Source organism: Lepisma saccharinum, chromosome 1 (assembly GCF_977018435.1).
Source record: "Lepisma saccharinum chromosome 1, izLepSacc3.1, whole genome shotgun sequence".
Taxonomy (NCBI): domain Eukaryota; kingdom Metazoa; phylum Arthropoda; class Insecta; order Zygentoma; family Lepismatidae; genus Lepisma; species Lepisma saccharinum.
Window position 1 is genome coordinate 7,458,551 of NC_139229.1, and position 26,269 is coordinate 7,484,819.

Below are 26,269 nucleotides of genomic sequence, written 5' to 3' on the forward strand. Positions count from 1 at the left end.
TTGATGATAGTTTGAGTAGAAGTCTCTCCCCAAGGTTGATGAGTTTTATTATTATTATTATTATTTCTACTATTCAAGTTTTATCTTCAGAGGGAAGTTTTTGAGACTGACTCTCCCAGCTACAAAAATATCTGGCCCAGTCCATGTGTGCAATAACTAACTTGAGTCCTAAAAATATTGAACTTACACTAAATTTAATTTACTACAATGCACATACCTGCTAAAGATGCAGGATTGTCACCAGTAAATGCTATCACACTGCAGTCTGAATTAAAGCCGAATCTCTCGACAAAGTATGAGGACACAGTTCCTAGGTTCTTAAAAGATGGTACAAGGTCACCAAGCTTGGAAGCAAGATCAGGTGCACATGCCTGTAAAAAGAAAAAAGTAAGAAAAAATGAATAGAGAATACAATATGTTCACTCTTTTGCTTCTCAGACCTGCCTAAAAATAAGTATAAAATGGTATTTACAATTTGTAGCTTCCTTGACAAGGAGAGAGATCGAAAAATGGCAGGGAAACTAAAAAATGTGACTACTTTCTTTGGTGTATATTGAATAGAGTGCAACAATCTATTACAATGATTACCGTAATGTTGCAACACCAGTTGCTTGAATTGGTTTTAGCCAGTGGCATATTCTGAAAATTTAGCCTGGTTTACCGCAACAATTATTATTTATTGTATATATTTATTATGGATGGGTCGAAATGAAATTTTGGCTAATACCGATAAAGTATCGATATAAAATTTACCGATAATCTACAGATCCGATATAACATTCCTAATGGTCGTTGAAGAACATGATTGGTTCTCTGACCTCCTTAATAAATGTTTAAAAATTATAACAAAATGGCAAAATATTGCACAAAATTTAAGATATTTATAGTATACGCGTAGATATATCAGATTGGTAAAATTATCACTACCGAATAATCTGTCCAATCCATAAAATTTATTATATATTAATTAGATATAATAGAAACAAAGCACCAATGCAGGCATGCAAGTAAAAAACAAAAACAGAAGTATGATAACTTTAAATTTTCTTGCAATTTCTACATATATGAAAAAAGTTGGTTTACACATGGGAGAATATGCCACTGGTTTTCACCACTGTAATGGAGTTCACTATGGCTGTGCTCATACCAAAATTATTTAGTTTTGTGCAGAGGTGTCTCCTGAATGCATTCGGTGCATGCTGCGCATGTGGCAATTGTGGGAAAAAGGACAGCTTACTCTGCGACGACATTAATGAGCATTTCTACATTCTAATTTCTTCATATAGGAGAAGTATTTATTTTAGACATGAGTGCACAACTAAGCTGATATTACATTTCTTGGATCTGAAGTGACGCATGCGTCAATTGTGGGAAAATAATTATTACTTTCTTTCACTTCTGATCCAAGAAATGTAATATAAGCGTAGTTGAGCACTCTCGTCGAAAATAAATACTTCTCCTATATGAAGAAATTAGAATGTAGAAATGCTCATTAATGTCGTCGCAGAGCAAGCTGTCATTTTCCCCACAATTGACGCATGTGCAGCATGCACCACATGTGTTCAGCAGATGCCTCTGTTTTTGTGTTCCCTGATATTGTTCGCAAGGGCAAACATGTTAATTACACTACCAATTATTATTAGCCAATTCACTATCAACTACCTCTCTCGCTCCTTTTTTTTGCTTACAAATACACTCAATGCATTGAAACTTACCTCCAAGCAAAGACTAGACCACTCTTTTCTCCTAATGTCCATGAGATTTGTGCCAGAACCATCAGCCCAGTCTACTGGAGCATATCCTCCAAGAAAGAGAGAACATGCAAAACTACTTACAAGGGAAATTCTCTGCAAATACAAGAAAATTATTCTTTACAAACTTTCAAGCAGCATTCAGTGTTACATAACAGACATTTAAAGGTTCAAGAAGGCTTGCAATTAGGGCAGGGCTAATACCACTTTGAATCAGTACCAATGCCAAGTGATTCCCACAGATAGCAAGGCTCAAACTAAAAACTGTAACAATTCATTTTGATTTGACTCGATTTAAAATATTTTACTTTGCTTTTCTGCCACTTTTGGCTAATTGCAAAGATGAGGATGATATGATGAAATTGATGAAGGGACACTCACAAAGAACACCCATGGCCAATTGAACCTGTTATAACAATTGACAGTAGGTCAGAATATTTATTAATTTTAATACGCAAACTTTCCAATAGAACTGAACCAATGATTTAAAATATCTATAATTTGACATAAGATGGTAATTTAATCACATAGTTCATTTCTCTCCACAATGTTGTAAAAATAATGAAAGTTATGCATAAGTCGTAGGATATTCAAACTCCGCAAAAGAGGAACTTGGCATGTCTTGCAGACTCTGCAAAAAACGCAGGCTCCGGAAAAGTATCAGCTGGCATCGGTGATTAACCCTCCATAAATGCGAGGGATATAGGTAACCGATCAATATTCATGGTGAGATTGCAACACTGTGAACTTTACTGCACACGAGAGCTTTTGTGTACCTGAACATTCCTTCTTTTTCTTTGTTTTGAGCAGACTTGTGCAGTTGCCACATAATATTACAATGCTAACCTCAAGTTGCATGCTTGGTGTACAGTTGTTCCAAGTGCCTAAATATGTAACAAGACAATTATCAGTGCATTGAAAGACAGAGCACACTGCAGATTCTGATGTTCACCAAAGTGGAGGATACGTAGCTATGTATTAGTGCCGAAAGTGAACATGAAAGTGACCACGTGACCGAAAGTGAACATGGCACTGCTTTGGTTGTTACATATTTAGACACGAGGGGAACAACAGTACACCAAGCATACGACTGGAACTAACTTTATAATATTACTAAGGAAGAACATGTTGAAAGAGCAGTATAATTCTGGTGTATTTTATACCTTAAAGATAGGAAAAGGGGTTGGGGGACAGGTGTATGCCAAGTGCCTATGCATGTTACAGAAAATGCCAGAGGGTTTAACTCCGACTGATAGTTTCTGTGGTGGTTAGAATTGAAGTTTTCTTACTCGGAGCTCCCTGGAACCCACTTGAAGCAATGAATTGTGGTGAAACTTGGAATAGTTCAAATTTTCACCACCAGGTGGAAATGTGGTGCTGAAATAACAATAGCCAGAAGTTGGGCATGCAAAACTTTTAGTTTATGTTAGTACAGCAGTGCTCAATATGCATGCCGTCAACATGAATGACCATTTGGAAGCATAAGACAGTGTGATCAAAGCAGCAGGCTGTTGTTCACTGTTCATCAGATTTCAGTGCCACCTTTCCACCTGGTGGCAAAAAATTTGAACTACGTTTTATAAAATCAGCATTTGCTTTCCCATTGCCTCCATAGCATCTATACCAAGTTTCACCACAATCTGATACTTTCAAAGGGCTCAAAGGGCTCCGAATAGGGGTACCACCTGGTACTTACAGCACTGGTATCGGCCTATACTGATACATTGGTATCAGCTCAACCCTGATTACAATAATCCAATTAAACCAATAATTATTATGGTTAGATTACAAATATTTCTCAAGTTATAAACAAAAAATTCACAAACTTTCATTATTACAATATAATTTCTTTTGCGTTTCATGCAGCCACATGCACAGTAGAAAACAAAAACAATTAAAGCTAAGGTTAAGATGTACAAGTATAAATAGTATTGGTACCAGCTTAATTATTTTCAGATACTTACCTATGCCATAATCAGTAGAATTTCATAAGAAACTTTCTTTGTTCTTTTCATAAAATACTGTTTTACAACTTAAATATCTGCAGATTTTATGTGCAGTAACATACAAATATTATTACGAAAACTTGAACTTGCAGTTGCAAATAAAGTTTATAATAAATAAATAAATATTAATCTTGTATTAAACACTGTGAAATCATAGGAAATATGCAATATACCTCTGTGTTTTCATATGCGGCAGGCTTAGATTTGTAAACTTTAGCAATCTGAGGACCTGTAAAACGCTCATAAGCTCTTGAACCAGTTATTTCAGCAAGTGTCTGAAAAAGAAAAACAATGATTTAGAAATGTTCCTACACTTAACATTATCATAGAGGAATTCTGCATAAAATTGTATTCCTTACTATTTTTGTTGCTAACATTTTTTACTATAATATTACGAACGTGATTTAAAATCCGAATTACAAGGGATTACACCAATGAAGAAACTGAAGAAAGGCACCATTCCTACAGTGCTCAAAAAAAGTTTTGCATATTCAGTGTTTGTGATAATTTTATTGTACTAGATACATGGAATCATATTCAAGAGTACAGGGGGGACATACAAACAGAAAGAAAACAGTGCAACCATGCAGAAGAAACAAAATCATACCAGAAGCACAAGATTGAAAGTGTGGGATGCGAAACACAAATGAAAGGCAGTGTAATACCGTGTACCTACTGCTCGCAGGCATGCTTGGGATCAACAGATGGGAGTTCAGTACCGTGTATAGCCACCTCGAGCCCGAAGGCATGCTTGAACACAACGGGGCATGCTAAGGATAAGAGCATTCAACTTCTCCTGAGGAAGACTGTCCCACTCTTGAATGGTAGCCTCCCGCAATTGCACCTTGTTCACAGGAGGATTTTCGCGACTGACAATTGCTCCCTTCAGGTGATTCCATGCATGATCCACGCAGTTCATGTCTGGAGAATACGCCGGCCACACCATGCGTCGAATGCCGTGCATATCAAGGAACTCTTGAATCACTCTGGCTCGATGTGGTCGAGCTTTATCATCCACCAGCGTGAAGCCATCCCCCACAGTTGTAGAGAAACCTGCTACCACGGATTCGAGAATAGCGCTTTGGTACAGCAGAGCAGTCACGTGACCCTGGAGAGGAATTAGGGGCGTACGTCGACCAAACATGATTCCACCCCAAAACATGATGGAGCCCCCCTGCTGCTGGTGACGTTCCTGGATGAAGGGCTCGTTCAATCTCTCATCTGATCATCTCCAAACACTTATGCTATTGCTTAACGGGTTCAAATTGATGGTGACCTCGTCTGTAAAGAGCTTGTGCTCCAACTGTTCCTGACTCCATTCACTGTGCATTGTTGCCCACCTTACACGGTCTTTCTTATGGTGTGGATTAAGATGAACCTTGGGTATGGATCTTCTTGACGTCAATCCTTCCTCATGAAGTCAATTCCGCACTGTCCGATTGGAAACATTCATCCTGAGGCCCCCCGCAGGTCTTGGCACAAACTGGTAGCAGTTGCAGTGGGCCTACGACGTGCCGAAATCACCACGTACCAATCTTCCCTGCGTGTTGTTTTGTGTGGCCGCCCTGTCCTTGGTCGATCAGCAACTGATTGTGTCCCCCTGAACTTTTTCCACACTCGAGAGACATCACTTTGGCTCATTCCAACACGGGCAGCGACGTCTACTTGGCGATATCCCTCTTGCAGCAGTGTTACAATTTGAATGCAGTCCGTAGCAGAAATGGTTGCTCGAGGCATGTTGCCCTTCGTTTTCCACCCGTGCAGTTTCCAACTAACAAGTGTCGATAACACACGGACAATGCCTCCCATCAGGCTGCTTTCAAATCTGCACAAGGATCATGTGGCAACTACTGCCCTCTATCTGCTGAATATCGAACTCACTTGGCGCATTATGTCGGTTTGTGTCTCGAGCATTGCTCACATAATGAACATTGTATACCTTTTGGGGATATCGCGACTCAAACCGCATGCAATCATAATATGCAAAACGTTTTTTGAGCACTGTACATTGATGCTGATGATAAGTGTTCGTACATGACGTGTGAAAGTAGAGAAGTCCGATTTTTTTTCCTACAGATTATATGATCGTAAAATGTGGAAGATGAAACTTTGTTAAATTCTACCTGAAAATTTTGTTAAACCTCTCTCTCCGAAATTCGGATTGCCTCCGAAATCCGGGTAGTAAAATTTCTGAATCGAGATTTTAAATTTTCCGGAATTTTGATATTTTTGGCCATCCCTAGTATGAAGGTAAGATGTGCTAGGAAATAGGTTCTGTCTGATTTGAACCACAGGATCCAAAAATATAAAAGTAGACATACTATGAAGGAAATAGAGTGGATGAGGAGTTGCTCTTTTTCCAGCAGTAACATGAGGAAATTTATGCTTTTGCTTACTTACAATTTTTTCTATGCTCCATTACATTTATGTATTCTATGTAAGTTGTGTTGCGATGCTCTTCAATATGTTTTTCCTCTTTAAAAGAAGAGTGTTACATGCTTTACAGTGCTGGAAATAACACACACACTGAGAAGTTTCATCTTGATCACATCACAGAAACCCTGCCAGGGTTTTAAACATAGGGGCTGAAAAAAAAAAGGTCTCCTTGAAGAGCAGGGATAACTAGTTGTCGACTGACCTTCGATTCGCAGAATCCTGCGATGAGCTGAGCCACCTGACACCATTGCACTGAACAGAAAATGCAGTGGAGTGGTTGGGCACGAGAGGTAGAACTGGGCTCGCCTTTCGATGTACTAAACTTATGTGAATCTCTTGCGTATTTCGAGCTGTTTCATGGTGTCACTTGACTAATTTCATACAATTATGCAAACATTCTGACTTACATTTTACTTCTTCTCGAAGATTTTTAAAATGCAATATTTTTATTATATTGCTTTGTTATTGCTGCATCTCCCAATGCAGATACAATATCAAGGAATCAACTTTGCTTGAACTGCTTCAAAAAAGAAATCTAAAAACAATACAAATAATGTGAACGAATGAATGAAAGAATGAAGGAAGAAATAAGAGACAAAGAAGGAAGCAAAGAAGGAAAGAAATGAGAAAATTAAGAAAGGAAAGAAAAAGAAAGACAGAAAGGCACACACACACACACACAAACAGATGGATATCCTGGTTGTGTAGCCAGGCAGCTGTCATTAATCTTCCACACAAAAGATTTTGAAATTTTCTTCGAATTTCTTTGGAAAAATAATTTCATACTATGAATGCTAACGAAACTAACGCACACTGATAAAATATTGCTGAACCAACCTGTGGACCACCGACATGATCTTCCAGGTGTCGGCACTCGGATGACGTGCTTGAATCCATCCACACAGGAGAATCTTGAACACTGAAGCATCCAAACAGCTGCTCATGAAGGAACCTATCAGGATCAAGGGAGTTGAGAACCTTGCTGGAATTATTCTGCCAGTACACCGAACCATGTTGCTGTAAAAATATTTGAAAAATCAAAATGCTTCTCTGTAATTTTTTATATATTACAATGTCACACTACGGCACAGATAGGTTACGTATTGTGTTAATATTACAGGTACATCCAAAAAGTGGGTTATGGAGATCAGTCCTTAAAAAATGTGTCAATTTTATTTTTACTCCATTTTCCTATCCATAATGACACTCAGTGGCACCAACTTATATGGCCCTGTGGGGCTTAAGCCCACCCAACAGATTGTCTGTCTTTATATTTTAGTTTTACTTGTATGTACGCATTGCTTGCATTATAGAATTATTTTCCTGTAGTTTACGGTTATTACAAGCATAAGAAAACAGTTTTTCTTTGTGACATTTCAGGAGAACACACGCTCCTTTCAAAGTGTTCCCCTGTGCATAGCACCACGCCATGAAGGCGTATAGGGGGTGTGGGGGTAACGCCCCACACTTTCTTGATCCGGTCATGAGTGGGGGTGATGTGATCAGCATCACGCCCCTGACCGCCTTTACCCCCCAGGGTTTCCCCCAGGTACCCATGTTATTCGAACCTGGGTGGGCGCCGGGGCCGCTTCCATCGTTAGAAAAGTTCCCGGATTTGAACCGGCCGGGGATCGAACCCGGGACCTTGAGCATGGTAGTCAGACGCGTTACCGACTGAGCCACCATTTATTTTCATTTTGACTAAAGATACAGTTATAACAATGGTTAGTAATTTTTTAAACAAAAAGAATCTGTTATATAATGGATGTTGTCAATGTTACATTGTTGTAATATAGCAACTTAACTGTGAAAAAAGAAGTCTGTTTTATTTTTATTTGAGATTTTTTAAAATTATGAATCCCAAATATCATCAGGTTTCTTCAAATTCATGATTGTTTTCACAAAGTCTCTTGATGTTTTCTGTTACATTAAATTTTAAGTATGGTGGCTTACTCCATTGTGAAAAAGAAAACTCCATACTGGATCTATGTTACCATTTTCATTATTTAATTTATTCCAGTGTTCTTCTACAATGAACGAATTATAACCATTGTTATAACTGTATCTTTAGTCAAAATGAAAATAAATGTCTGATGAAAGGAGCGTGTGTTCTCCTGAAACGTCACAAAGAAAAACTGTTTTCTTATGCTTGTAATAACCATAAACTACAGGAAAATAATTTTATATTTTATTTTAGGAATAAAGTCCCCACACTCAAGAAAACAAAATGTTTCATCATTATACATTTAAACGATTCTAACACCTTAATTAATGACAGTGTGTTATCAAAATATTTCATATTATTTCAAAAAGTATTCTAAAATACAAAAATGTTTTGTACTTGCGATTCGTGAGTATCTGGTTTTCCAATGAACGACATTTCGAGAACAACTGTTCCCTTCTTCAGGTTCTCAAGTTATATAGGCTATCCAAAATACACCATAGCCACGTCAATTCTTTTCTCCCAAAATTCCAGGAACAAGGATACAGGTTTGGTTATTAATATAGGAAATATTGGAATCCATACTAAAACCCTTTAAAACTTCCAAAGCCTTCGTTGTTGTTAAAAACACGGTATAAAATCATCTCAGGCTAAAAGTATCCTTCCTACTTAAAAAGATAAAATTATAAAACGTGGCCTCCTATTTTACTTCCTCATACTGGCTACAGGATATTTCCTCAACGAATCCATTATGAGGGAGTAAAATAGGAGGCCGCGTTTTATAATTTTATCTTTCTAAGTAGGAAGGATACTTTTAGTCTGAGATGGTTTTATACCGTGTTTTTAACAACAACGAAGGCCTTGGAAGTTTTAAAGGGTTTTAGTATGGATTCCAATATTTCCTATATTAATAACCAAACCTGTATCCTTGTTCCTGGAATTTTGGGAGAAAAGAATTGACGTGGCTATGGTGTATTTTGGATAGCCTATGTAACTTAAGAACCTGAAGAAAGGAACTGTTGTTCTCGAAACGTCGTTCATTGGAAAACCAGATACTCACAAATCGTAAGTACAAAGAGTTTTTGTATTTTAGAATACTTTTTGAATTGAAATCCGTGAGAAATTCGCACAACAACTAATTATGGATTCATATTACACTGCCCTCCAGAAATTAAGCAACAACAAGAAAATGTGAGGTAAAAGAGAAAACAGTTGGAGAAAAGAGAAGAAGAGTGGTGGGCACGCTGAAAGAAAGCAACGAATGCGTTAGGGAAAACAGGTGAGTCATAAAGTGCGATCATCGTGCCCTCGCACGGATTTCTGGCGTACCAGGTATTGGAGTCGAAGACGCGCGTGCACGGAAGAGGTCACCATTTGTTGCTTAATTTATGGAGAGCAGTGTATTTGTTACAGCTCCAATATAATATTTTTCAGTGTCGTATATTATTTGCAATATCGGTGGTCACACTGTTATTAGGAAAGCAAGGGAGGTTGACTTATAACCAGGATGAGAATCAATAGGCACCAAAAACTCAAAATAGTCATGGAAAAAGCATCAAAAAGTATAAAACAGGAATTCAAAGTGATGAACATAAGACAGATTTTTCATTTCCCAGATTATGCTCTAAAATGTAGTTGTCTTCAAAATAGACACTTATGATAAAACAGGCAAAAAGAGCAACTATAAAATTTATGCAGTTCTCTAAATGACCTCAAATGTTTTTTAAATGTAAAAGTGTACATTTTGCCTACCAAGGAAAAAGAGGATTTCAGGGAAAATCCTCACCCTACTTATATACATGCATTATTGCATAAAATTATAAAACAAATCTCTAAGTCCAGCCCACCCAATGTTTCTCAAAAGTTGCCAGTACTAATGACTTTCAAAATGCCTTTCACTTTTTATGTATACGTGTGTGAAAGGTTGTCATCAGCTTGTTTGGCATTTTGTTTCAGTCCTGAAAATCTCATCAAGTATATAACTATTAATAAATAACATTTAAAAAATACAAACAAACCTGCGCAGTGCCTGAAATTGCTGCAACTTTAGAGAAATCGACCCCGCAGACTCTAAGGCGATCTAGAAGCATGTCCAGAGCCTTTACCCACATGAGAGTGGGTGCAGTAACCACTCCTCGCTCCTCATGGTGAACCACTCCGCCATGAGTCCTGAAATGCAACCAAAGTAATTTTCCACCTTCAAAAATATTACAAGAAGGAGCTAACTGAACATCATGTAGTCATTATTTTGTGATGCAGAAAAATTGGAATGGCAAATACGCGTAGCAAATAAACATTAAATGAAATGGCAAAATTTTACCAATTACGCGTAATATGTAAAGACACCGGTGCTATATGCACGAGGAACTTTACATTACCTTCATGGATAGATAACACCAGAATATAGAATCTTGGGGATGCATAGAGTATGTGTAGTTTACTCAAAAACAACACTACCTTCATATATTTATTTAGAGTGACTCGGTTTATATTTTACTGTTTGCATTAAGATGTTGAATATGCTTGAATGATTGATTTTTCATACTTTATAACTAAAAACAGCAGTTTTTTGCACTGTACACATTAAAAGTATAATGTTGATAGCTATCTAATAAGGAGGAGAAAACATATCAGTAATTCTGTAACAAATTTATACGAGGGCTGCTGGAAAGGTTTCTCCAAACTACCACCAACAGCAGTGCTAGTGTTCCACTACTACAAAAATCGGAAGAATATACCTTTTTTATGTTTAAATTATCTTTGATTGTTTGTTTAAGCCTATTTGTTTATCTTTCACAGCAGTTTGAAGTAGTAGTTTCGTGTGAGAAATGGAAATTTCTCGTGAACACTTTCGGGCAATGATTTTTTATGATTTCAAATGTAGTTTAACACCGAAACAATGCATCGAGCGACTTCATTTGGCTTTTGGGGATGAAGCACCATCCAATAGGACTGTGTACAATTGGTTTTCCGAATTTCAGCGTGGTCGCACATTTCTCAGTGATGAATTTTGTGAAGGTTGTCCATCCACGTCTGTTGTTGCCAGTAATGTTGATGCTGTGCGGGAAATGATTGAGAGAGATCGGCATGTGACATGAACATTGACATGAAAGCAATACATACGATTTTGCATGGTCATCTGAACGTACGGAAACTTTCAAGCCGTTGGATCGCACACAACTTGACCAAAGCTCAAAAACAGGCTCGTGTAAATTGGTGTAAAGAAATGTTCAAAAAATTCAACTAAGGCAAGTCAAATTTGGTGTACTACATCGTTACATGGGACGAAACTTGAATCTGTTCATACGAACCCGAAACTAAACAGCAATCCACTGTTTGGATGTTTCAAAGTGAGCCGAAACCAACAAAAGTTGTTCGTCCGAGGAGTGCTGCCAAGCAAATTATTGCTTGTTTCTTCGGTTATATACCGGACATGCGACAGCAATAGCTTTAGAAGATCGAAGGACTGTAAATGCTGAGTGGTATGCAACAATTTGTTTGCCAGATATCATCAATGAATTGCATAAAACAAACCCAAATCGTCGCATTATTCTTCACCACGACAACGCTAGTTCCCACTCAGCACACCAAACTTTTGATCATTGTCCAGTAAAAATGTCGAATTAATGACTCATTTATGTTCCCACACATGAAAAATAAGATGCATGGTGAGCGATTTGTGTCGCCTGAAGCAGCTGTTGATGCATTCCGAACAGCGGTTTCTGAGGTATCAGCTTCAGAGTGAAAACAATTCTTTCAAAATTGGTTTGAGCGTATGCAAAAGTGTATCGATCTTAAGGGTGAATACTTTGAAAAACAATAAAGCCATTCCCAAAAATGTCACATGTCTTTTTTCACATTGATTGCAGAAACTTTTCCAGCAGCCCTTGTATAATGAGTTAGTACACAATAAAATGTAGATACTAAATGGTACTTACGATAGAGAGTATTGATTTTAACGAAAACTACATTTCAGGATTCAACTGATCCCTTCATCAGGTTACCAAACTAAGCCAGTGTAACTACACCTTAACCACATCAGATAAGACAAGGACTTGGGAATTTATGGTGAGGCTGGGTAAAAATGAATAAAAAGGAACATTTGTTCATCTGACCTCACGTACGTAAAACTGCCATGTTCCCAATTTGGTTTTTTAGATCAGTGTTTTATAGTTGGGAACAAAGGCAGTTTTACGTACGTGAGGTCAGATGAACAAATGTTCCTTTTTATTCCTTTTTACCCAGCCTCACCATAAATTTTGGAGTCCTTGTCTTATCTGACGCGACTAAGGTGTAGTTACACTGGCCTAGTTTGGTAACCCGATGATGGGATCAGTGGAATCCTGAAACGTAGTTTTCGTTAAAATCAATACTCACTACCGTAAGTACCATTTAGTATCTACATTTTATTGTATTTTAACTTATTCAATATGAGTAAGTCGCACGAGCACTAAATATGAACCTCGTATAATGGACTTACCATATCAAACAGTAAGAAAAACTTAACATTACTGGCTTGAAATCAATTGTTCTTAATAAAATTTAAGAAAAAAAAACATATTTATATTCCACTTTGACATTTCTATCAACATTAAAATTATGTTACTGCACTATAATAAGATTGCTATTCATATATAACCATTTATATTTAGTTTCTTTATATTATTACTATTGCAATGAACATTGGGGGGGTGAGGACATGAATAAATGGGGGGGTGAAGAACTTCCTACCCCTCCCATGCCCTTCGAAGGTGTGACCAATGAGAGTATGAAAAGAAAACTAAGAATTAATGAAATAACACAAACTTACCTGAATTCAGGCAGGTCACTATCAAACTGCACTTGAGCTTCATGCAACACTCCTAATTCATCATTGACTATCACAGCTTTCACCTGACAAATTTTTTAAAAAAAATAATAATGAAAACTTTAAAAAAAAAAAAGGCTTACTGAAAAGAAAATGGTGTGTTGTGACTTTAGGTATTTGTCATAAAAAGGTAAAACAGCATGACACGAGTCATAAGGTCTATAAAAAAATGGAATACAGTACTGTTATTATTTTAACACCATTGGCTCTCTCTTGTTTCTTTTTTAGTTTCAATTACAAACTTTCAAAATTGTCTCCTGAAGTAGGGTGACTAACTCTCCCGTATTTCCCGGGATCTCCCACATTAGAGCTATTGCTTTTATCTTCCCGGCTTCCGTATTGGCATTCTATTCCTGCTGTACTTTTCATTAACAACCAAGATCCCGAAATTTAAATTCATTCCAAGTTCGGCAAGCCATACAAAACTTCAAGTTGACTGCAAGATCTTGCACATTTATTCATTGGCGGATCTACGTGATGTCATATCTTGTAGTAGTTGATTGATGCTTAATTCTGCAGCAGCATTAAGCAAATACATACGGGTTAAGACTAAAAAAACATGCAAATTTGTAAAGTTTTAATCTCTATTGTAATCTGTATATTATATAAAATATAAATTAACTCTTTTGATTAAATTTATCCATTGCATAAACATATGCTGGAGCAACACTGCACCACTAAAGCTGCACAAAATTTGTTGCAAATGAACTTCCCGTAAATTCAATGTCAAAAGTTCCCTTAAAAGCATGTCCAAAAGTTGGTCACCCTAATCCATTTACCATATGAATCATTGATAGTTTGTTTAGCACACTCAAAATAGCAATGTTAGGTCAATGTGTGATTGAAAATGGCATACAAGAACTTTTTTTCTTCACATGCATCTTAATAGTGCTGTACAGTACATGATCATAAACAATTTCAATTTTGTTGGGGAAAATCGCATGGCCATGTGTTGCTTTAGCTTCAAATCCATGCTAGGAATTAAAAACACAACTAAACGAATGGGTACTTCTCATCAGCTAAATAGTTCCAGAACAACGGTGCTTATATAACATCATTCAAGATCATGTCTCTCTGCATTGGCAACCGAGATATGCTAGCATGCAACCAATAGCATGTAAACAGAATCAAATCAGTTCCATGTTTTATTGATGCACCATTGTAAAAGGCAACTGTCTAGACATGTGCCTTCTGATCTATTCCAAATTTCTGAACCTGCCTAGTTTTTTTTTTTTATTGGGGAAGAAAATGAATTAAAACTACATAGGTAATAAAAAAAATAAGTATTTATCCTCTATGTAGCTTCTAAGTATGTAAAGCTATTAACAAATCACAAGTTACATGCCTCAACAATAGGCTTTGCCATTGTTTTGTACTCAACTATGTGGCATGGGTTGTTTACTGAAAAGGTTAAGCTCACTGCTATGTTAACTCTTGAAATGTCGTTTTGTGCTCACTCCATCTATCAGTTAATATTCTGAATGCTTCTGACATTCTTAATAATGCCATATTCACCTATATACAGGGTAATTCAAAATGAATGGTTACTATTTATGATAGAAAATCAGACAAGGCATCAAAATGAAGAAAAACTATGGAAGTTTTACTCAAATGACTCGCATTACAAAGATTCAACATGGGAACCACCTGTAATGTGGTAAACGTCCAATCGATAATCAAGTACATGCTATGCACGAGACAGTAAGTCATTGTCCATGGTTTCGAAGACTCTAACAATTCACAGTTGTAACTTTGGCAAATCTTTCGGAAGGGTGTATTACTACCAAAACGCATGTGGAAATGTCTTTGCACCATTGTGAGTGAATCAGTTCTTGATAGCTCCAACACACAATACACCTTCTATTGGCTAGCACTTTGCAATACCGATGGTCCTGGTGGAACAGCGGCAAAGCAGAATAAGCCCACTTAGTGAGAAGAAAACTTTTTTTTTCTTTTTATATATTGAGGCATTGTTTGATATTCTATCATAAACAGTGACGTCATAATAACTGTGTAAAGTTGCAACATACATTTTGAATTTCCCTGTATTTCTTCACTGATTATATAGGCTGAGCGCCTAAAATAAATAGAGATTAAACTGCTTTGTAAATCAAAAACTGTTAGTTTTATCAGGAAGCATTTAGTAGTGTTTTATAGAGAAAGTCTTCAAGTTTACGACCTCCACTTTTCTTTTAGAAATTAAAGTTCTTGAACGATAAAAAAAAAAAAAATATCAATTAACTATACAGGTAGAAACAGACAAAAATATACATAGTGCTCTGTGACTAATTTCCTAGCAAACTGCTCCATTGGTCTAAATATTTTGGGAACTCCCTGTTTTACAAATTCTATGAAACAATAACGGGTAGGGGTTTCTGCTGTGTAGTGTGTCCATGCATGGGTGTTTTTTTTTTTTTCAAATGTCACTGTGTTTCTATTTTCATTCTCCTTGCTCAAAAGATTGACTCTCGTGTTTCACAATGTTTGAAAGTATCACCAAAAGCATGAGATGATTAAAAATGCTTTCTTCCAAGTAACATTCATTTCATTTATAATAATTTTTACACGGAACTGATGATTGATCATCTTTGTGCTTCGTTTAAAAGGAATATCGCCTCAATGATGCAACTCTAAATCAAGTTCTACAGTAGGTTAGGTCAGTTACAAATAGGTGCTGTATTTCTCCACATTCCTTTGTTTCCGCACCAGAACTACTGGCCCAGGTTATAACAGTGTAATTCAAATATAATCATGATACACATGTTTTGTTCATCCATTTAATTATATGTACAGTATATATGCTAAGTTAAAACAACAAAAGCCAGCCTCACGTGACAGAGTGGTTAGCACATCGCACTATGATGGCAGGGGTACCGGGTTCAAATCCCGGCCTGGACATGGATGTTTGTGAGTGTCTATTCATCAATTTCGTCACGTATCACTCATCCCCATCTTCGCAAATTAGCCACAAGTGGCACAAAATAAGAAGTAAAATAATAAAACCGGACATATTTTCTTGAAGGAAAAAATGGGAAGACCAAATGCACACATTTAAATTTAAACTGTTTTGCCACAAATACTAAAGTTTGAAAACCAAATACTGTGCAAATAACTGACATGATATGGGGATACGCACTGCACTGCAACGAAGCAGTCATTCATTAATATTTTGCTGATAAATGGATCTTCTTCAGTACATCCTTCTCTTCACATAACTTTTTGTAAAAGTTTGCACACGTGTGATTAAAGTTCACCTTATTAATCAAAGCTTGTACTGAAAGAGCATTCGTGTCACTTGTCCACAAACCATTCATGCACAAAAACATACGTTAAGTGGGGACATTAGTTCCAGGTAAACAGGGAAGAAACTCCGATATTTCAAGAAAACTGGAATATGGCACATTGATATTGAAATGTGAAATAATGTCTACCTCACAACGACACACAGTTCACATTTAGTAGAGAAGGTGTGTTGTAATTCTATGCCGATAAGTCTATTTACAAAAAAAGGAACATTTTATGTTTAAAAAAGTCAGGACAGAGACTCAGGAAAGGGAACAGCCCTGGCTAATATGTGATGTCTGGTCACCAGACTATATGTGGATGTGAGTAGGTTGGGTGGGTCATGTTCAGTACCTTTAGCATTATAATTACACTTCTATGTGCTACTTGCTTGCAGTAGGTTAGGACAGACAGGTTTGTTTGCCTTACTATTTCCGCACTTTCTTCCAACTCCTGAACATGTATACAACACTTTTCACACAGCAAGAATGCATCAGACAGGAGTGACTTATAACTAGAGCCCGGATGTTCAGGCACTGAAAAGTATTAAAAATGGCAGACAAAAATGCAACGAAAAATTTTAAAAAAGGCAGTGTATGTCAAGTTTCAGAAAGAGGCAGTGAAAATTGAAGAGGACTTAAATGCTTCTTAAATCTTTAAAAATGTACTTGCAAATAATAATTTGAATAACCAGGGTTATTGAAAAATGAAATCAAATAGAAGAGAAACATAATTCTAAAAAATGCCTTGTCAGAATAACAAAAGAGGCAAAAAAAGGCAACATAATGCCTTGTCGGAATGACAAGGCAAAAATGTTTGAAAAAGCAGCGTAAGTTGAAATAGGCAAAAAAAGGCAACAAAGTATTGTTCAGAATGTTAAGAACCTTCCGATCGGTGTACTTTTGTGTTCAATTTTTGTCTACCAGCATCAGAAACTAATAGGTTGATTGATTGATTTAGTTTATTTTACTTCGCGTCTTGTGCCTCTTGGCTAATTTGCGAAGATGGGGATGAGTGATGAAATGATGAAATTGATGAATGGACATTCACAAACAACCAAGCCCGACCGGGATTCGAACCCGGTACCCTTGGCGTCGCAGCGCGATGTGCTAACCACTCGGCCACAGGGTCGGGCGGAAACTAATAGGCATTTTGCCTAAAATCCAGGCTCTACTTATAACACTGCCACTTGAACAAATTACACTTCATAGCACATAATTGCAAGCAATTTTTTTTTTTCTCCAGCTCTAAAATCAAAACATTAATTTTACCAGCATTCAAACTCACTTCCAATAACTTGCAGAGTACTAAATTTGTTCCTCATCCTTACAACTTGCAGCACCATAACACAACCAGGACTAAATTACCTTAATACAGCAAATCTGAATTCCATTTCAAAATTATGGTTGCCTCCCCCAACGCAACTGAGTGAGTGAGTAAGACAGAGTGAGAGAAAGAGAAAAATTGAGTGAGTGTGTCTCTCTTGCTAGCGTAAGCTTGTAAAAGTTCTAGGAAACCAGATTGAAATGTCACAGTAAGAATAATAACATTACTGTATCATTTAGTAATTGAGCATTTTATTACTATTTATTCTCATTGCATATACTTTAGCGCATATTTCACATGACTGCAAGTGATTATACGAATTTGCAATAAAACATTACAAAGGAAAAGAGAATTATTATGACAATTTTCTCTCTGAAAATATACATATTCTACATATATACTGTGTGAATAAACCTTGGCATTCAAATTGCACTAACATGAAATGTATTACAGAAACAGGTCTACTTTTTCCTAACAATCTTACAAAAATAGGTAGGACCAGAATTGCATGGCATAGTTGGAAGAACCATATGTCCATACTTGAGACTTAAATTCCCTCCCAACTCAAGAATATAACTCAATGGTTGTAATGCTTGTGACATGTCTTTTATCACCACTTCAATAGAGGTATCTTCCCAAACTTGACGCAAAGCCATATGAACCACTCCATCATTCTGAATCGGGGACATTGTACAGGTGGAATACACTACAGTGCCACCTGGCTTAACTATCTTCAATGCATTACTTAAAAGCTGAGCTTGCAGCTCCGGTAAACGAAGTCTTTCCTTTACTCTTGTAGGTTTAAAGATGTTGTTGTCATTTTCATGTACAGAATGTCTATCAGTAGTGCAAGGAACATCAACAAGTATCTTGTCATATGTGTCCACTTCACAAATTGAACGTCCATCTCCATGCGTCACTATAACATCATCTTTTAACTTGCTGGACCCATACAAGTATTGATCTAAAACATTATGTATTCTTTTCGTGCGAGATTCCTGGCTATCGTTGCACACTAATTTATTGAGATACAGTGTCTGCATCATAATAAGTGACTTCCCACCAGGTGCTGCACACATGTCCAACACTGAATCACCAAATTTCAGATCCAATGCTAACACGGGTAGAACAGATGATGTATCCAGCAAATAGTAATTAAATACACCAGTATCTCCCCGTTTTGGGGAAGGGAACCTTTCAACATTACCTCGCTCATAGGTAAATATCTTCAGCTCCTCTGGATAATTTAACCGGGTCTCTTTTTCAACGCAAATTGGAAAATCCCTGTCGGTTTTGTAGTAGCTGTAATGTTCTGATTCAAGAACGAAATTTTCCATTCCCTTCAATTTTGTGGCTGGAACAAATTCGTGCAAGGCATAAGCTGATCCATCGTTTCCAATGGGGTCAATTATACGATTGTGATCGAACTCGGCTTCTTGTAAAGATTTACTCAGTGATGCACGATGTGCAAAATCACCAGCAACTTCACCATCAAAACTAGTTTCCTGCCAATCATTTCCACTACGAGAGAGAATTTCGTCATTCTTCTCCAACATGTGAATTGGAGGTTCCTCGCTTCTGCTGTCATTCTTGTATATGCTTGCAATTTCTTCAGTTTTCTTGGCAATTTTAAGTGTTTCCAGTTCACTATCCAACTTGAATATTTTCTTCATATCCCTTTCTCTTCTCCGTTGTTTTTTCTTTCTTCTCATGATTTCCAAGTCGGCGTCAATAAGTTTTTTCAAGTCCACTGCACCCATGTTTTCTAAACTTTGAACAGTCTCGTCAGTGTCCGCGAAGTTGTTCACTACAGCACAATACTTGTTCGGACTCAAAAGAGCTAGCCGAAGTGAATGCCACTTTGTGCCAAATACTTTCTTATAGAAATCATCAAAATGTTCGAGTGCTCGATCTTTAGGCCATGATTTTCTTTCTGCTTCTGCCCAATGTATCTTGTGTTTATATCTTGGAGAGCACACACGCGGATGAAACAAACTCACGATACGGAAGTGTGTACGAATCAACACCATTGTAGTTCAATAGATCCTTAGATTTTTTAGCAAAATAGTTTTCCAGGTAACAGTGGTAAAACAATGATAACTTACACCCACACAAATACAGAATCATACGAACGACATGTTCTCTTTGCAAAGGTCAGAGAAACAAACTCCATACAAAAACAAGAAAACATCACATCTTTGCATACCTGTTGCGTGCTAAAATCAAACCCCAGATAGGATTGATCTGAAGAAACAACCATCTTGTCTTCGTGGCAACTCATTATAAATTATCTTTGTTTCAACTGAGTTATCGATAACCTCTGCAGCTTTTCCAATAAAATAACAGACGTAAATCATACTTGATTGATTGAAAGTTCTTCTTTCTGCTGTAAACGTCACTTCCGGTTACTGCGAAATGAAACGGGTCTCCCTTATCGCACAATTCGAGGGCACCTTGCGTTTAGTTTAGTTTAGTTTATTTGCGTCCAAGGACTACCGGTGTGTACAAATTACAGTACATGGTAATATAGGACATGTCAATACTTACATTACAATACAATATTACATTAATAGATTTTACAAATACAAAATATATAGCCGTATTATGGCCGAGTCTGTTGCCACGCACGTGTCAGCAGTAAGAATAAGCGTCAAATTTGCTGCAGCCACGTAATTCGTCTGCTAAGATGATGTTACAAATCTTAAGAACAGATTAAGACGAGAGAAATGCAAGTTTATGATTAGTGGGAATAAATGTACAGGTAATTTAGAACCTTTATCTTTAGAAAGCATTTAGCGATATTATTTTGATGCTAACAGAACTTAACCTAACTACGAGAGCATTTAGGTTTATTATTAGAAGAATGCTGAGGGACCTAATCTTAAAACATTTTTGTGAAATTAATCGCTACAACTTCACAGTATGTGTTACAGACGTATTGCATACATAGCATGATGAAATCACGGTAAAACAAAGACCGAGTCTACTGCCACGCGCATCTTTTTTGAGGTTCCAGCAGAAAAAGAACGTGGCAGCAGACACTGCCTTTCATTGCCCCCAGTACAGCCACACACAAAACCAGAACAGAGTTTTTGTCCCAGAGAAATAAAAAAAAATGTGTCTGTGGTTTTATCATCTTCTCTGGAAGGTTTCAATCTGTGGGAGTGCATGTAGTGTCGAGTTGCGGGAGGGAGGTGTCAGTGGCGTGCCCACAGGGGATTTGACATTTGATGGATGGTCATAGCGGTCTTTTTGGCAAGAATTTCTAAGAAAAAGAACGTAAAAGGCAGGAAAGTAAAGAAAAATTAGGGCTGACTAATAAAAAAAAAAAAGTGTATGTAACCCCATCCCTTTCGAAAATCCTGGGCACACCACTGAGAGGTGGTATCCCCACTGCAGACAATTTTCACAAAGCTAGGTTTACGAAAATTCCCCCTTTTCTCGGCGGGAATTTTAAATTCGAACACACTTTTTAGGAAAATTGTTATAACTCGGGCACTATGGGAGCAATTTACTTCGGATAACTTTTGTTTTGCAGCTAAAACATCAGAGCATGCAACCGTGTACAATTCAGAATGCCGGACCAAGGAGGGGAGCACGACCCCCGAATTTCAATGGAAGAAGATAAAAATTTGGAGTTTGCCTCCTCTTCTCCCGCTATTTTGGGGAGATGGCGCGAACTTTAGTATTCTTTTCAAAGAATGGTGGAATAATAAGCCAAAATGTGATTATTATTTTTTTACCAAAAATATGTAACTTGCATTTTTGGAGGATTTTTTTTTAACTCTGGCACTAAGGAAGCAATCTACTTCGGATAGATTGATTGATTTATTAGCATCCATTCAACTTTACAAAAGTTTGGAATTGTCACATTGTACATGTACATTTGGAATACATTTATAAAATTATAGGCATAATATAATATAAAATACAATAGATAGCATGAGATACAAGATATCGTATAAAGAGAATAAATGCATGCTCAATGTTATTTTCTTGAGACATATTGCCTAAAAATATGTTTTCTATATTCAATGCTTGCTTAATTTGCTATGACATTATGTACACACGAGCATTAAATAGTCGCCTATACTTACATCTAGATAAATTAAATCGAACAGCAAAGGAAAAATAAAAAAATAATGATGATAGGGTAGTCCTACTTTGTTATATTATTGTTGCTATTCCTGTCACTTACGGTATCAATGTACTCTTGCACTGTGTAAAAACAATGTTCCTTTAGGAATCTTTTTAGATGTAACTTGTATACTGGCAATGACTTTATATTTTTGAATGCATTTGGTAGCATGTTAAATAAGCGTATACCATTATATGTTACCCCTTTTTGGTAGAATGTGGTATTGTGTAATTCCATATGTAAGTCATTCTTTCCCCTGGTGTTGTAGGTGTGGTAGTCCTTATTTGCTGTGTGTGTATTTTGACAAATTTTCATGCTTGTTAGGATTTCATATAGGTATATGCATGGAACTGGCAATATCTGTAATTCTTGAAATAATGGTTTGCATGGTGCATCTGTTGGAGCATTTGCCAGAATTCTAACAGCTCTCTTTTGTAGTCTGAATAATGTAATGCTTTTGTTCATGTTCCCCCAGAAAATGATGCCGTACCGTAATACAGAGTGAATGATGCCATAGTATAGTGTTTTTGCTGCTTCTAGATTTACTACATTTCTTACTGTTCTTATCGCATAACAAAACCCACTAACCTTGTTTGCTGTAGCTTCAATGTGTAGATCCCACTTTAAATTTTCAGACAGTTGTATGCCAAGAAATTTTATGTTAGATACATATTCTATGTCCTGATCTTGAAAGTTAATTTCTGGAGTTTCACTGCTACAGCTGTTGATTTGAAATCTAATTGCATTTGTTTTTTTAGTGTTTACCTCAAGACCATTTTTTTCTATCCACTCTGAGATGTGAGTGATTGTATTCTTTACGTTGTGTTTTAACCGTTCTGTGTTTGTTCCTGCTATAAGAACAGTTGTATCATCAGCAAAGAGAGTTGTGTTTGCATCTTTACAGTTTTGTGGAAGGTCATTGATGTAAATTAAAAAAAGTAAGGGTCCTAAAATGGATCCTTGGGGTACACCATATGTAATACTTTGTTTCTTTGATCGATAATTTTCCTTGTTATTATCATCGATGTGAGTTATTTCTACTATCTGATTCCTGTCTGTTAAATATGATTTAAACCATTCTTTTGCTACTCCCCTGATCCCATACTGGTCCATTTTTTTTACCAAGAGTTTGTGGTTGACAGTGTCAAATGCTTTTGTTAGATCAAGAAAGAGCCCTACACAGTGTTCTTTTTTATCCAAAATTTCTCTAATTGCTTCTGTGAATGTGTGTATAGCAGATTGTGTAGATTTTCCTTTGCAAAAACCATGTTGTTGTTCAGAAATGATGGAAAATTTGTTAAAAAATGTTATTAATCTATTGTACATAACCCTTTCAAGTATTTTTGAGATGACTGGGAGAAGAGAGATTGGTCTGTAATTACTCATTTCATTTTTTGACCCTTTCTTGTGCAGAGGTTTTATTATGGCGGTTTTTAGCTGTTCTGGATATTTACCAGTAAGGAGACTTAGATTAACTACATGACGTATTGGGCCACATAGGTGTGCGGCACATTTTTTTATTACAATGTCAGGTATCTCATCAATGCCGGCAGAATAATTGTTTTTCAAGCGACTTATTAAGCTAAATATTTCCTTCTCGTCTGCTGGGAGTAAGTATATACTAGAATCTACTTTAGTTATATTACTAGTTTTATGATTTTGTTTTTGGATGTTTTTTGTTATTTTTTCTACTATCCCAGTAAAGTATTTATTGAAAGTTGATGCTACATCTTGGGGATTGACCACGCTTTTGCCTTCGTGTTTTAGTGATATGTTGTCTTTGTATTTTTCTTTCCCTACCATACCTAATTCGGTTTTTGCAATATGCCACAAGGTTTTTTGTTTGTTTTTTGAGTCTAGGATCATATTGCTATTATAGTCTTTTTTTGCTTCCTTGACTGAGTTTTCAAACTTTTTTCTTTTTTCCTTTAGATATGAATTGAATGTTTCACTTTTGAATTTGTGTCTGCATTTATTCATTATGATGAAATCTTTCCAGTTTTCTTTGATGTCGGGTGTTATCCAATTTGATTTTGTTTTAATGTATATTTTTTTTGTTATTTTGGGAAATGCTAAATTAAATGAGTATGAAATGGCAGACTGCAATGTCTCGTATGCTTCATTCACATCAGTTTGGTAGTATAAGCCATCCCACGATTCTCTACTTATTAAGTAGTTAAAGTAACTAAAATTAGCTTCATTAAATTCTCTTTTTGTGGTATTTATGTGTCTATAAGGTGTGTGTGTTTGGTTTGTGTTTTGTGCTGCAGTAAGTTTTATGCATTGTGCCTCATGGTCTGAAAAGCCAGTACTAATTGTATTGACACTGTATACAAATAAGTTGGTGTTTAAGAAAACCTGATCAATTGCTGTTTTTGAAGTTGATGTGATTCGTGTGGGTACTCTCACAACTGCTGTCAGATTGTGAGCTTTCATGAATATTTCTACCTCATGTTCTATTTTTTGACTCAGGAAATCAATGTTAAAATCTCCTATTAGTATGGATTTGATTTTTCTTTTGGAATAAGCATCTAATATTACATCTAGTTTCCTAGTAAAGTTGTTGATATTACTGTCGGGTGTTCTGTATACACAAATTAATACTAACCTAAGTGGTGGAAATTCAACTATGGAACTTTCAAATTCTTTTTCCTCATTCAGGTAGTTGAATTGTTTGCTCCCTTTTGCCTTAATGTTATTTTTTATGAATATGCATGACCCACCCCTGATTTTATTTTCTCTGGAGAAACTGGTTGCTAGGGTAAAATTTGGAAAGTTTATGTAGTTAAGATCATCTTTTCGCAGCCAGTGTTCTGTCAGATAAATTACATCAATGTTACATAATTCATTTTGCATAAATATTTCTAAATTAAGCTTTTTTGCTGTGGTAAGGCCTTGTATGTTTTGATGAAATATATTTAATGTGTTTTCTTTTGCATTTACTTTTTTATCATGAGTACCTTTCCCTTCTTTTGTTTTTTTATCATCACTCTTGTCACTAGGTTCTACAATAAAAAATCTTCATGAAATTTTTGTGGTACACGTTTTTCCCTTCTTGACAGTCTTAGAGCTCCGTCACTTGTATTCGCAACTTCAGATGTTTCATTTTTTTCCGGTAGTTTGTCACTCACTTCATCTTTACGGTGGAGCACATTACACAAAGATTCTTCACTCACCTTTTTGGTAGTGTTGTTTGTTACCTTTTCCCTTTCAACTGCATCTTTTTCAGTTATCTTCTCGAGATGATTTTCACTATTCAGCACTTGCACTAGGATTGTTTCCTTCTCCTTTCCAATAGATTGAGGTGCAGGGAGGACTATGGTAACATTGCTGTTTTGTGGAGATGAATTGTTCAGCAGTAAGCAGAGTTTATTACACAGAACGTCTTTGCCTCTTCTGTTCAGATGCTGACCATGCGTAGTATGCCCATCTCTACCAATGTCGTTTACACTCAACATTTTTACTGTGGGGAAGAATTTGCACACTTTCGAGATTTTTGAGTTAACCATTTCAATTTCCATGTTTACACAAGAGGTTGGAATGAGATCATACCTATGTGGGATTCCTGTAACAATGACGTTTGTGTTTTGTACACTTTCGAGGCACTTTTTTAGTACTGGTATCACATTTTTTGCCTCGTTTTTGGCGACATCGTTTGATCCACCCATTATGATTACACAGTCTTTGCTTCCGTAGTTTTTGCACATGGAAGCCGCTGATTTCACTACTTCATTCAGTGGAGCTCCTGGTTTAGTGTATCCAGTTATTTCGTACTTATTGCATTTTTCTGACATTTTTGATGCAATATCACGACTATGGATATCGCCTAAAATTAAGACCTTGCATTTGAACTCTTTATTTGGGTTAAATTTGTTTTGCTTTTTGAGTTTACCAGTTTCGTTACCATTTTCTTTTTTGCTTGGCCCCGTTAAGTTGACAGATTTTGTTGTTGAAGGGTTAGCTTCTGCATTGTATAGTACCTCATATGGATTTCGATGTATAAATTGGTTTGATACCGTGTAGTTTTGTCCGTTTGTGCTGGTACGCATTAGTGGTTTTTTGCTTACATTACCCTTGACTACTTCTGTCCACACATTTTCCCCTTTTTTCGTTTTTAGCAGTTCAAGTTTGTCTGTTTCAAGCAGTTTTATGATTTCGTCTTTAGACGACAGCTCCAGTTTCAGTCTTTCCATTTCTCGTATCATTCTGTTGCAATCACAGCAGCCCGGCATTTTTCTTATATCACGTTTCACTCACTCTCACGTTATTTTACCTGTTATTTCAGCTCTGTAGTATCTTTATATGTTCGCAACGAGTATGTAGTATCCCAGACGGACTTTTAGTGTGTATTTCGATGAAGATTTGGATTTTTTTACACGCTCACTAACGACGCACAACAGTACCGGCCGCCATTTTTTTTTTTGCCGATAAGTTTTGTTTTGCAGCTGAAACATCAGAGCATGCAACCGTGTACAATTCAGAACGCCTGACCAAGGAAGGGGGCTTGGGGGGGCCAGGCCC

General features: G+C 36.6%; 2 protein-coding genes across 2 annotated transcripts in view; both read right to left on the reverse strand.

Annotated features, from left to right (window-relative positions):
• Positions 1 to 19,992, reverse strand: part of LOC145992438 (xylulose kinase) — a 56,547-nt gene extending 36,555 nt beyond the window's left edge. The window contains exons 1-7 of the mRNA XM_083128825.1: positions 19,817 to 19,992; positions 12,946 to 13,028; positions 10,154 to 10,304; positions 7,031 to 7,210; positions 3,931 to 4,032; positions 1,716 to 1,847; positions 218 to 371 (exon numbers count right to left, since the gene is read on the reverse strand). Coding sequence (XP_082984951.1) covers positions 218 to 371; positions 1,716 to 1,847; positions 3,931 to 4,032; positions 7,031 to 7,210; positions 10,154 to 10,304; positions 12,946 to 13,028; positions 19,817 to 19,891 — 877 coding nt within the window. The 5' untranslated portion in view covers positions 19,892 to 19,992. The remainder of the gene's footprint in view (positions 1 to 217; positions 372 to 1,715; positions 1,848 to 3,930; positions 4,033 to 7,030; positions 7,211 to 10,153; positions 10,305 to 12,945; positions 13,029 to 19,816) is intronic.
• l(2)10685 (5-methylcytosine rRNA methyltransferase l(2)10685) lies at positions 17,870 to 19,821 on the reverse strand. The gene has a single exon (XM_083128832.1). It carries the CDS (start codon positions 19,638 to 19,640, stop codon positions 18,072 to 18,074), a length of 1,569 nt encoding a protein of 522 aa, XP_082984958.1. The 5' UTR covers positions 19,641 to 19,821; the 3' UTR covers positions 17,870 to 18,071.
• Positions 19,993 to 26,269: the final 6,277 nt, after the last annotated feature.